Here is a 13,836-nt window from a genome sequence, read left to right on the forward strand (position 1 = left end):
TTAGATGGCACATGCAGAGGGGTCTCTTCTGAAGTGCCTTCCTCCCGTTGTATTATTTTACTCTGTAATTAAGAAAGCGGGGGCCAGGCGAGGTGGCTCATGCCTGTAATACTAGCATTCTGGGAGGCCAAGATGGGTGAATTGCTCAAGGTCAGGAGTTCGAAACCAGCCTGAGCAAGAGTGAGACTCCGTCTCTATTAAAAATAAAAAGAAATTAATTGGACAACTAAAAATATACAGAAAAAATTAGCCGGGCATGGTGGCACATGCCTGTAGTCCCAGCTACTCAGGAGGCTAAGGCAGGAGGATTGCTTGAGCCCACGAGTTGGAGGTTGCTGTGAGCTAGGCTGACGCCACGGCACTCTAGCCCAGGCAACAAAGAGAGACTCTGTCTCAAAAAAAAAAAAAGAAAGTGAGGAGAAAACTATTGGCTTATCATTCACTATAACACACCAAGACATCTCCTGGTGACATAATGAAAATCATCTTGCTTCTGGTTTAAGAAAGATTATACCTCTTTGACTGAAATCATAAATAAATTTTAGGCTTTGCAGCCGATCTGAAAACCAAATGTTGAATGTTCCATTCACGTTTTCTTCAGCCCACAAAGCAAGGGGGAAAACAGTTCTCCAACACGAAGAATCTTAGCAAATATTTTATTAACACATACTGTCATATTTCTGGGATAGAAGAGTCCTCAGAACATTGCCCTGCACTACAGATGCTGAAATGGGTGTTCAGGTCCTTGGTCCTCCATCTAGTCTCACAACCCTGCATCCTCCAATAGAGCCAGGCTTGCTGTCCCTTACCCTGTTCACTTTCCTGTGTGGAAACAGGGCTCCTCTCAGTCAGATGCCGAGGATTGATACTCACTGCCTTTGCAATGGCAGGCGCTCCTTATGATTAAACCAGAATGGAGAAAAATTTTGTTGACTGAAAAGGGATTATTTTTCAAAAAGTCACTCTCATTCACGTTCTCTCCAGGAAGGGGCTGGAATGTTTTCAGGATGAGCATAAAGATTCCCACTGCCGAAATATTCGGAATACTTTCCTTGATTTCTCAGAGAGACTCTGTAAGTATAAAAGCTTATTATTAGAGATTAAATTCTTTTATAGAGACAAAGGATAGATAATAGCCTTATGGCCTGATCTATAAATTTCTCCCACAATGATCTAGGTATGTCTAGGATTAAGTAAAAGTCATTTTATATTTGTACTATACATAATGTATACCTAAAGTCAGATTAAAGATCAAAAAGTCAGTCTGGCTGGGCATGGTGGCTCATGCCTGTAATACTAGCCGGTTTGGGAGGCTGAGGTAGGAGGATCACTTGAGCTCAGGAGTTCGAGACCAGCCTGAACAAGAGTGAAACCCTGTCTTTACACAAAAATAGAAAAACTAGCCAGGCATGAGGGCACACACCTGTAGTCCCAGCTACTTGGGAGACTGAGGCAGGAGGACTGTTTCAACCCAGGAGTCTAAGGTTACAGTGAACTCAATGACACCATTGCACTCGAGCTGAGGTGACTCAAAATAATCAAACAAACAAACAAACAAAAAAAGCCAGTCTTCCACTGTCAAAATGCTGCTAACACACTCTGAGTCTCTAAAACTTGGCTCATATCTTCCCTCCACGTATGTGTATCTGTCCTAAACTCTGTATGTTAGCATGACACTTCCGACCCACCATTAGTACAACAAACATTTTACACTGGTTTTTCATCCATGATGCTGAATTGGGCCTAGTTCATTATTTCCTGTGAATAAGTAATCACATTTAGCAAGTTTCCGTAGTGTAGTGGTTAACACGTTCGCCTAACACATTTATGTGATACCTAGCTGGGGTTAACAGTATAATCCAAGGACAAGGAATCAAGTTGAATGACCCCTAAGAGTTTAAATTATGACTTTGGCCTTCTCAGCTTTATGTTTTTGCCAGCAGAGCTAATAATAGGAAGAATCTCATTGCCACTTGATCATGCCTATGAAGTGCTCTGAGATTCTGAGAAATGGTGTTAAAGGGAGACAAAGCAATTCATTAGAAGGTAAAAGTTCTCATCAGTGCATCAGAACACCTGGTTCTCTCTGCTTTTTGGAGTCACAATAAAAAGCAAATACTCCATGCAGAAAGGGTCTCAGTTACAGTTCAAAGAATATTCAGCAAGATGATCCATAAAAATACCTGCAGTTCCTTGTATAAGATGACATTTTCATTGTTTTTATTTTTTTAACCTATCCTCTTTGTAGATGAGTGTTTCAATAAAGTAAAGGTCCAGGAGGGAAAAGCTTACTCTTACTAAAGCTTGAGAATTTAGTTAATATAGTGCCAAAGTTTAAAGAAACAGTTGAAAAATAGTATAAACTCTTCTCTAACATCAGGATCCTTTGCCACAGTCTCTTTAAATTTTATATTTTCCAGTCACAGCAGCTATGGGGAGGTTAAAAGACAATTACCAAAAAGGATCTTAAAAGTTCTGGAACGCAGAGCCAATTACGAGGCCAACCTTTTCTACTACAAAAAACAAAACCAAACCAAACCCTGTGGACTTTCCTTTTAGCATGTCAGTGACTGAAAGGAGTCTTAAAAAACTGTCAACATATTCTTTTCCTGAAGATCTAGGTGTAGAAAATTTATGTGCAAAGATAGATTTAATCTCTCCAACTTGAGAGGTGGATCAAACATTTGTCTTCAAATAGCTTTATATATTTTCAAAAGTTTTTTTTTTTTTTTTTTTTTTTTTTTTTGAGACAGAGTCTCGCTTTGTTGCCCAGGCTAGAGCGAGTGCCGTGGCGTCAGCCTAGCTCACAGCAACCTCACACTCCTGGCTCAAGCAATCCTCCTGCCTCAGCCTCCCAAGTAGCTGGGACTACAGGCATTCGCCACCATGCCCGGCTAATTTTTTGTATATATATTAGTTGGCCAATTAATTTCTTTCTATTTATAGTAGAGACGGGGTCTCGCTCTTGCTCAGGCTGGTTTCGAACTCCTGACCTCGAGCAATCCGCCCGCCTCGGCCTCCCAGAAAGCTAGGATTACAGGCGTGAGCCACCGCGCCCGGCCTCAAAAGTTTTTAAATTGGAAAAATACAGAGCTTTTTTCTATGAAAACCTAGAAAACCGTCATCTTCATATTAATTAAGGGCACTAATGTACATTTTGAAACTTTTAGCATCACTATGGCTCCCTCTAGTGGAATCCTGTGGCTCTACAAAACCACAAATCTGGGAATGCTGCCTGTAAATACCTGCTCTGTCCTTGGAAGGTACAGAGGTCAGAAGTTGTTATATTTATACCCGGCTACGAGGCAAATCTGGGAGTGAGCCAGCAAAGGAAAGAGAACCCTGTGTTCACAATTCCTTAATGCCTATTCTATCACTTTTCATCCTTTACACAGAGCAAAAATTTGACTTGTTTTCTCAACTGTCACCCACATTTGCAACCCACAGCAGTCATGGCCACGATGGCTAGCAGAGGTCCAGTATGCAAATCTTGGCTGTGGAACAAAGTAACATGTCCAGTATGAGGTGTCAGAGCACAGTGCTCCAAAGAGCTAAGTTAACTTGCCAGGGTCCAAATGCAAGTGACAGCAACTGACGGAAAAAGCAGCTGTTCTGCAACACGAGGCAGGAGCAGTTGCCTATTCATCTCTTTCTGTTTATGTATTCCCTTTCTACTTTGAGTCACTTTAGTTGGGAGAACAAAGAATTTATCAGAATTTGATATTATGCCATATGCTAGACTGCAGGAAAACTTAACTAGTTCCATGCCTATTCTCTAGAGTGAAAGCAGATTAAGTCTAACTTGACTTATGAAAGCTGAGGGCAGGCAGGGTGCTAATTACAGGACCAGCCTCTGCTCCTCATCCCATAAACAGTATCTCACCATGGAGTCCGTTTCAGCTGGCTGATTGGACTGTTTGTGGGCCAACAGGATGGTCAGCACTGCCTTCCAGCCCGGCTCTACTGGGGAGCTGGCATCTGGTTCGGCTCCACCATTCTCCTTGGTTTCCATGCCAAGGGTGACATTCACCCACGGACACCAGTCTCTATGCTGAGAGGTGGGATCAAAGAAGCTTCGGGAAGATGTGTCCTGAGGAAGGAAGAAAAGAAACAGCGTTCATGAAAGGCAGAGGCCATGTAAATTCCAGGAGGTATTTTTAAAATATATATATATTTTTATTCACCTCCCTGCCCCGGGAGGTATTGCTATTAGTTATCAAGCCTAGAATATCACAAGTGTCCATACTTCTAGATTTTATGTTTGCCTTTAACTCCGCCAACATGTGTGCCTCTCATTTTCTTCATTCTTTCACCCCTTTTGTGGTAAACAAACTGCACCCTATTAGGTTTGTCCCCCTACCTCACCACTGTCTCATTTACCTGAAATGTTTATTACCTTTCCAGAATCTACCTCCAAAGGAACAAATGACAAAACCCTTATATTTTTCCCCTTTGGTCACCTGGAGGACCAAGGCAGTGCTCGTGCCTGCTTCTCTTGCCGCACAGCGAGGGCACAGCATGCTGTTTGCGCAAAGATGGACTCACCGAGCTGCTAGAAGAGCAGAGGCGAGCTCGTTTGGCTTTCCGCACAGGGCTGGATGGTACTTCAAGGCCAGTGGTGTCTCCTGTTCCCATGCTTCGAGTCACTGGGCGGGTTCTGGTAGTTGGGCTAGCAGCCTCTAGCTCAGGGCGGTCAACAGGACTGGAAGAGTCCCAGCTCCGAGTACGGGAGACAATGGGACCTGGGCTCTTTTCAGTCTAAAGAAAAGGGAAGATGACAGAAGTACACAAATGATATTAGTGATTATGGTCAGAAGTATTTCTAAAGCATGTGACAGCTAACATTTTATACTTTAAATTATAAGAATATAGTTTCTGAACTGCCTACAACAAAACTTTTTGAAGAATATTGATTTCTATGCTGCATTTTTATGAGTTTAGCTTTTCAACTGGTGAATAGAAACACTATGTGGTATTCTGATCAATGTGGTGGGAGGTGAAGCCTAACCGCCACCTAAGTTAATTTCCAACGCTCCACCAACAATACCTGTCAAGAATGCCGTGAAAAAGTCCACCCCAAACTGTCTAAGTCCATACCTGTTCTGCACCTGGGGAAAAAGTAGCATCTTGGCTCCGGGTCATCATCCTCCGAGGAGATTCAGGCACCAGAGGGAAGCGCTCTGGCCGCCCCTCAAGGCCTAGGATGGGGGAGCTGGCCAGGCCAAAGCAGGCATCCAGGTCAGTCATGGATGATTCAATCTGCTGGAAGCCCCAGAGTCCCACCTTCCTCATGCACTGTGAACATGTTATCAGGGAGAGCTGCATGGGTTCCAAAGAAGAACTAGGTAGGAATGAAAAAGAAAAGAGTTTTCTCAAAGGGTAACATTTCCAAGTGACTAAGTGTAATGACTTGTGAGCATGCTTTATCTCATCAAATTTCTGGAACAGTCCAGTGGACTGGGAACCATGTTCTCTCAGAGCCCCTGGCCTCTGATCTCAGGACCCTAGCTTTGTCATCTCTTACATATTTCCTATAGAAAGATCTAGAGGTCTTGGTATGCTTTCTAAGGCAAGATTATTTTCAAGGTATGTTTTATGTATTATTCCTATCCCTCTAAAGTTTTTTCCTTTTAACAATACTTTAAAAATATTCCTTAATCTACCAAAGCAAGCATATTGAAAATAAATCAAGATTGTTTCTAAGAGTCTTCTATCTAAGAGGGTGTCTACACCAAATTGAGCAGCTGGATGGAAACACCAATATAGGGCCCTACAGGACTCCAGCTGGTGCTTCCTTTGGTAGTTTTTATCAATTAAGCTGATTTTTTTTCCTTTCTAAAAATAGAAAGGAGCTTCTTTTCCATTTTTGAGAGAAACTTTACTGTTTATAGGAACACAAATTTCCAGCTGGGAAGTAACAGTATCAGAAACAAATTTCAGTTGTGAAAAACGAGGATTACTGAGTTCTAATTCAGTCCTAGTTACTAATTCTTATTATCCACCCCCAGGTTTCTCTTTGTTTCTGTTTTTCTCCCAGGAAACACCATGTGACTTCCAAATACTATTAGTGTCTGATATATGGGTGTAATATTGTGGTCACGGTTCATGTCCCCCAGACAAAATCTACTGACTAACCTACATGCCCAGCCACAGACAGCAAGGATACAGGCAGTGACATGGACTTGGATGTCTGAGCCTAATTTGCCTGTAGTTTTTCTCTCATCAGTTTGGTGATCAAGTTCATCTTCAAGCAGGTGTAGAAGAAGACTGATCTTATCTTCTGTCAAGCACTACAAGGAAACCAAGTAAAACACTTCAAGTTTCAATCACCATAAAAAGAAAAATCATCAACGATAATGTACCTAGATGTTACAAGCCAAAATCAGGAAATAAATGATAAACATGAAGACAGTTCTCTCTTTTTTTTTTTTTTTTGAGACAGAGTCTCGCTTTGTTGCCCAGGCTAGAGTGAGTGTCATGGTGTCAGCCTAGCTCACAGCAACCTCAAACTCCTGGGCTCAAGCAATCCTGCTGCCTCAGCCTCCCGAGTAGCTGGGACTACAGGCATGCGCCACCATGCCCAGCTAATTTTTTCTATATATACTAGTTGGCCAATTAATTTCTATTTATAGTAGAGACGGGGTCTCACTCTTGCTCAGGCTGGTTTCGAACTCCTGACCTTGAGCAATCCGCCTGCCTCGGCCTCCCAGAGTGCTAGGATTACAGGCGCGTGAGCCACCGCACCCGGCCGACAGTTCTCTTTATAGAGAAGGCACTTCTAGGACAGGGCTAAGGTATCACAGAGCTTTCTTTCTTATTTATTTATTATTATTTTTTTAATAAGTAGTTGGCCAATTAATTTCTATTTTTAGTAGAGATGGGGTGTCGCTCTTGCTCAGGCTGGTTTCGAACTCCTGACCTTGAGTGATCTGCCCGCCTGGTTTCCCAGAGTGTTAGGATTATCGGTGTGAGCCACCACACCCGGCTGAGCTTTCTGAATTACTCTGATCTGCTGATTGAGCGAGGTAGCACTTTTCCTGGAACTACCAAATCTTTTCTTAGCACTAAATTGTTTTTAATTAACCAGGTGCAGATTTTCTCTGAAACCTGTAAACTTCAAACCCAAATAACAAAAACAGATTACTGCTTATGTCTTGCCTGAACAACAGAGATTGCCAGTACTTTATTTTTGTTCTACGAAAAATAAAGAACTATGACAGGGTGAAAAAAAATTGCCTTGGCTAGGGACAGGGTGACATTTACTTATTTTTATTTTTGTCTTTTTAACATTTTAAATTTTTTTGTTTATTTTTTAGAGACAGGGTCTTGCTCTGTCGCCTAGAGTGTAGTGCCACGATCATAGCTCACTGCAACTTCAAACTCCTGGGCTCAAGTGATCCTCCTGCCTGAGCCTCCTGAGTAGCTGGGCACTACAGGCACGTGTCACCATACCCGGTTAATTTTATTTATTTTTTGCAGAAATGAGGATCTTGCTATGTTGCCCAGCCTGGTCTTGAACTCCTAGTCTCAAGCAATCCTACCACCTTGGTTTCAGAGTATAGAATGGGATAGAGAATTTCAACATTGCTATTCACAAAGAGAAGGGAGTTTATCACTTGTCCTCTAGCATATTCTTTGGAAAATGGTATGCAATAAACCATATATAGTCACACTGCAGTATATTCTGTTACACAGTTTAAGTAATAAATCAAGATAAAATTAATTTAATGGGGAACATATATTCAGGGCAACTTGAATCTATGCTCCTGGGTTCCAGTCCTAAAATTTGGCCCAAAGAAACTACTTATATTCTTAAAAAAATGAATTTATGCCATTTAAAGAACCATACCTAAACATTTAAATGGAATGCTCAAAAGTCACTTCTCTGGTGGAGATTGAAAAGGTCAACTGAGACAGACAGGACATTCTCTTCAGAACAACTGTATCCTCTTGTCATTGAAAAAAATGCTTTGTGTATAAATGCAGGTGACAACTGGAGGCCACTGCAGCCTAGCCAGGTAAAACTCACCATGGTTTTCAAGTCCTCTGGCCTCAGGGAAGGAAGCTGGAGGTCCAAGTGACAAAGGCTTTGAAATCGATCTAGGAATTCACTAACAAGAATAGCAGGCTCATCCAATGGCAACATCCCAAATCGATCTGTGGAAAAAGTAAACTGAACAATTATATTGATGTAAATTGTAAAAAAGTAAAAAACATGAGTAAAAAAGTAAAAAACACAAAGAACAACTGGGGAAATGCAAAATTGACGAGATATATTTGATGACATTAAGAAATTACTGGTTTTTGTTTTGATGGGACTGTAATGATACTACTGTGAGCATGTTTAAATAGCAGAAGATGGGCATGGTAGTGAGTGCCTGTGGTCCCAGCTACTAGGGAAGCTTAGGCAAGAGGATTGCTTGAGCCTAGGAGCTCAAGGCTGGCCCGGGCAACACAGTAAGACCCCATCTTGAATTTTTAAAAAATTAATTAAAAGAAAAAGCAGAGTCCGTATCTTCTATATCCTGAAATATTTACAGATGAAATGGTATGAGATCTGAGATTGAGCTTCAGAACAATGCAGAGCGGCAGGGAGGTATTAGGAATATAGAAGAAACAAGACTGGCTGTTAAGTTGGTAGTTGTTTAAATTGGGTAATGATAGATGGGGTTTCATTATATACTATTCTCTGTATTTTTGTGTATGTTTGAAATTGCTACCTTAAGAAAAAGTGAAGAAAAAAAACAAAAACAGAGTTACTGGAGACAGAGGCCTGAATAGGTAACAGGGCTTAAAGAACCAGCCTTTTATAACAACTACCAAGTTAGGGATAACCTATTGTGAGCTAAAAATGAAAAAATGCCATGTTCCTAAAGTTTACATGAGATATAAAAAGGTTTACATTATAAGGTAAAGCAAAACTGGGCATTAGAGTACACAAAGTGTAAAATTAGTAAGTACACTAGTTATACCTAAGTTGGAGAAGAAGGAATCTGTCTCAAAACCAACTAGTGTAGAAATTAATTGATTATACACTACAATTACATTTGGTGTTACCCAATTCATCTATTGGTTATTTGGTACACTGGTTGCAAATGCAAACGGTGAGTGCAGATAAGCTTTGCTGAGTCACTTTTGAAGGAGGTCAGTCTATTAGGCCTCCAATGATAAGTAGAAACCACATTGAATCAGCTTCAATAAAGAATGAAAATACATTTGGAAGTGAAAGATTTCATAAGAAAAATGAAAAGAGGACACATCATCCTAACCTGATCATTTAAATAGTAGGGAGCCACTTGCCTCAGTGGTCTTTCCTTAGCCTCAAATTAACATCCAGTTGTAGCCAGGCGTGGTGGCTCACGCCTGTAAACCTAGCACTCTGGGAGGCCGAGGTGGGTGAATTGCTCAAGGTCAGGAGTTCAAAACCAGCCTGAGCAAGAGCGAGACCCCGTCTCTATTATAAATAGAAAGAAATTAATTGGCCAACTAAACATATATATATATAGAAAAAATTAGCTGGGCATGGTGGTGCATGCCTGTAGTCCCAGCTACTCGGGAGGCTTAGGCAGCAGGATCGCTTGAGCCCAGGAGTTTGAGGTTGCTGTGAGCTAAGCTGACGCCATGGCACTCTAGCCCAGGCAACAAAAGTGAGACTCTGTCTCAAAAAAAACCCCAAAAAACAAAAAACATCCAGTTGTTCAACAGTCACTATAATGCAGCTCTTTGGCTACAAAGATGAAAGACACATTCAACACCCTTAAGTTACTCACAGTCTAATATGGAAGGCAGACAAGCAATGACATAACAGTGTAATAGGTATTATCACAAAAGTAAATAGAGTTTTTATGGGAGTTAACAAGAGGGATATAGCAGATACTTCTGGCCATTCACCCTGAAACTATCCCCTGCTCTGCTTTGCTTTTTTTCTTTCTTGAGACAGAGTCTCACTCTGTTGCCCATGATAGAGTGCCGTGGTGTCAGCCTAGCTCACAGCAACCTCAAACTCCTGGGCTCAAGTGATCCTCCTGCCTCAGCCTCTGGAGTAGCTGGGACTACAGGCATGCGCCACCATGCCCGGCTAATTTTTTCTATATATATTTTTAGTTGTCCAGCTAATTTGTTTCTATTTTTAGTAGAGACAGGGTCTTCCTCTTGCTCAGGCTGGTCTCAAACTCCTGAGCTCAAACAATCTGCCCACCTTGGCCTCCCAGAGTGCTAGGATTATAGGCGTGAGCCTCTGCGCCCAGCCTCCTTGCTTGATATTTTGGTTACCCCTGACTTTCCCACAGGGGTAATTCCTGATTTGTCTCCACCAATCACAGCAATAGTATTCCTCTTAGCAGTGACCCAGGTAGGAAGGAGCATTTGACCCAGTCACAGCCAATAAAGAGGAAGTCTCTTGGGGGATTCTGTGACTACAGGAAGGAGGCTTCCATTTTTTTGGTGAATGGTGGTTACACATGATTCTTTAAACTGCTGCCATCATGCAACCTTGGGAGAAACTAGTTTTATTTTTTTATTTTTATTTATTTATTTTTTTGAGACAGAGTCTCGGTTTGTTGTCTAGGCTAGAGTGAGTGCCGTGGCGTCAGCCTAGCTCACAGCAACCTCAAACTCCTGGGCTCGAGCGATCCTTCTGCCTCAGCCTCCCGAGTAGCTGGGACTACAGGCATGTGCCACCATGCCCGGCTAATTTTTTTTTTATATATATATCAGTTGGCCAATTAATTTCTTTCTATTTATAGTAGAGACGGGGTCTCGCTCTTGCTCAGGCTGGTTTTGAACTCCTGACCTTGAGCAATCCGCCCGCCTCGGCCTTCCAAGAGCTAGGATTACAGGCGTGAGCCACCGCGCCCGGCCAGAAACTAGTTTTAGAATAAAAAAACATGTTTCTTGCAAGAACTGCATCTTTAGTGATATCACTGAGCCAAATAAATTAACCAACCTTAGAGTGATCCTACCTTGGCACTTATTATCATATGTACGTTTTCTTACTGTTTAAGCCATTTCATCACTTTTTCTTCTTTCTTCCTTCTCCATCCCTCCTCCCTTCCTCCTCTCTTTCTTTCTTTATTTCTTGACATTAAGCTAGAATTGATTAGGGTACAGGGGTTCTCAGGAAAGGTTTCTTTCAGAGGCAGTCAGGTATAAGCCGAATTTGAAAGACCAAAAACAGAGTATAAAAGCTAAGAGCCAAAGGAGGGTATACCTGGGGAATTCTAGATAGTTCCACAGGACTGGATACAGTGTGCCTGTGGGGAGAGTCGTAGGACAGAAGGCTAAAGTGTAGACAATGGCCAGACCCTGATTTTATTAATGTCTGTGATGAGCAACTACTGAAAGATTTATTTATTTATTTTATATTTTGACCTGTAACCATGCCCAAGAAGCCTTGAGCAAGTGGACTCCTGAAAGATTTTTTTTTTTTTTTTTTTTGAGACAGAGTATCATTCTGTTGCCCAGGCTAGAGTGCTATGGTGTCAGCCTAGCTTACAGCAACTTCAAACTCCTGGGCTCAAGCAATCCTTCTGCCTCAGCCTCCCGAGTAGCTAGGACTACAGGCATGTGCCACCATGCCTGGCTAATTTTTTCTATATATATTTTTAGTTGTCCAGCTAATTTCTTTCTATTTTCAGTAGAGATAGCTTTTGCTCAGGCTGGTCTCCAACTCCTGAGTTCAAAGGATCCACCTGCCTCAGCCTCCCAGAGTGCTAGGATTACAGGCGTGAGCCACCACGCCTGGTTGAAAGATTTTTTTTTTTAAGGAGGAGGGGATGTTATAAAGAACAGGCAATAGTGTAGAGACTGTAAGAGGTAAGTCTGGAGGCAAAGAAATAAATTTAGAAGACAGTAAAGAGATTTAAAGTAATAATCCCTGTAGTACACTCATGGCAAAAGGATGGAGAGGAGGAATATCAATGTTGTAAAACTCTTAATGTTCAATAAAACCTCATATTATAAAAAAAGCATACAATAATATGCATCTTTAAATTAGGAAAATGAATATAAACTGAAAATAGAAATTTAGCAATGCTGGTTTCATGCACATATGTCAAAACTTATCAAATTGTAGATCTAAATATGTGCAGTTTCTTTTATGTCGATTATACCTCAATAAAGCTGTTTTTTTAAAAGAAAGAAGTCTCTTCTCCAGTTATGTTATTAGAAGAGGCACCAACGCAGGAACAGTAGCACTTCTGCCCACACTATCTGCACTTTAGCGAACAGATTTTTGGTCTCTAATATTAAAAGAATTAGGCTCTTTGTAGAGTTGCTGATTCCATGTCTTGGAGCAAGGACAACAAATCAAGTTGGATCTAGAATATGCTGTTGTTGCTAGAAAGCAAGAATGCTTTCATGAATGCTAAAGACAATGCTGAAAGTACAGAATAGTCAGTTTAAAGAAGATCCATTATCCCAGTTGTGAATACCTGAAACTCAAAGAAGAGAATAATCATTATAATTAAACTGTTTTTGAAAGGCCTTGAGTTCTTAATGATAATCAAAGAGTATAAAATAGTAATAATTTTTCAAATTAAAATTAATTTTAGTAAGTAGAAGAGCATTGCAATATTTATAAGTATTGTTTCTTCTACCAAGTAAGTTTCTTTCTTTTTTTTTTTTTAAAGACAGAGTCTCGCTCTATTGCCTCAGCTAGAGTGCAGTGGTATCATCATAGCTCACTACAACCTCAAACTCCTGGTCTCAAGGGATCCTCCTGCCTTAGCCTCTCCAGTAGCTGGGACTACAAGCGTGCACCACCACACCCAGCTCATTTTTTCTATTTTTAGTAGAGATGGGTCTTGATCTTGCTCAGGTTAGTCTCGAACTCCTGACTTCAAGTGATAAGCAGGCCTTAGTTTTCCAGAGTACTAGGATGACAGGTATGAGCCACCACGCCTGGCCAAGTAGTACATGTTTCTTGTTTCAATCTGTGTAACGTGTCATCAGTAGGAATGATAGAGGAAGGACTTCTGAAAATCCTCTCCTTTATAAGAGGAATAAGAACACTAGCAAAAGTTGTCAAAATCAACTTTCTGGCCAGGCACGGTGGCTCAAGTCTGTAATCCTAGCACTCTGGGAGGACAAGACAGGCGGATTGCTCGAGGTTAGGAGTTTGAAACCAGCCTGAGCAAGAGTGAGACCCCCGTCTCTACTATAAATAGAAAGAAATTAATTGGCCAACTAATATATATAGAAAAAATTAGCTGGGCATGGTGGCGCATGCCTGTAGTCCCAGCTACTCGGGAGGCTAAGGTAGAAGGTTGCTTGAGCCCAGGAGTTTAAGGTTGCTATGAGCTAGGCTGACACCATGGCACTCACTCTAGCCTGGGCAACAAAGCGAGACTCTGTCTCAAAAAAAAACCAAAAAAAATCCCAACTTTCTGAGAATCCTGGAAATTAACTCAAGCCTCATAATAATCTGGGAAGCGTTTGTTAAAGAAAAATAGCTGAATCATGATAAGTACAGAGAACTTTGCAGCATTTTAACTTGTCCTGTTTCCATCCTCCTTTCCCTAGCTCAGCTCCATGTCACCTTAAAAACCAACAGCCCCACAATCATGGCAAAACCTAGCAGCTCAGCAGCCAATGGAGAGCACAGACAGGAGTTGGTGTTCCTCCAAAGTCCCATCCCAGAATCTGGCATAATTTGATCTGTGTGGCAGTTGCCTGGAAAACTGCATTGGCCCAGCATGAACAGCCTTTTCCCCAAGGGGGTTTTCAAAAATAATCAGCAGCAACTGTTTAACATCACAGTTGCTTGAGGCAACAGTATTGGTTGGGGCAAACAAGCTGGCCAAAGACCTTAAAATGAAAAGCTGGGAAATGACACGT

At 41.4% G+C, this 13,836-nt stretch overlaps 1 protein-coding gene across 1 annotated transcript in view; it reads right to left on the minus strand.

Annotated features, from left to right (window-relative positions):
* Positions 1 to 642: 642 nt before the first annotated feature.
* The window catches only part of ZC3HC1 (zinc finger C3HC-type containing 1), a 29,304-nt gene continuing 16,110 nt past the window's right edge, over positions 643 to 13,836 (minus strand). Inside the window, exons 5-10 of the mRNA XM_012789209.3 lie at positions 8,030 to 8,157; positions 6,136 to 6,290; positions 5,098 to 5,341; positions 4,546 to 4,758; positions 3,884 to 4,090; positions 643 to 1,071 (exon numbers count right to left, since the gene is read on the minus strand). Coding sequence (XP_012644663.1) covers positions 1,003 to 1,071; positions 3,884 to 4,090; positions 4,546 to 4,758; positions 5,098 to 5,341; positions 6,136 to 6,290; positions 8,030 to 8,157 — 1,016 coding nt within the window. The 3' untranslated portion in view covers positions 643 to 1,002. The remainder of the gene's footprint in view (positions 1,072 to 3,883; positions 4,091 to 4,545; positions 4,759 to 5,097; positions 5,342 to 6,135; positions 6,291 to 8,029; positions 8,158 to 13,836) is intronic.

Source organism: Microcebus murinus, chromosome 9 (genome assembly GCF_040939455.1).
Source record: "Microcebus murinus isolate Inina chromosome 9, M.murinus_Inina_mat1.0, whole genome shotgun sequence".
NCBI classification, from domain to species: domain Eukaryota; kingdom Metazoa; phylum Chordata; class Mammalia; order Primates; family Cheirogaleidae; genus Microcebus; species Microcebus murinus.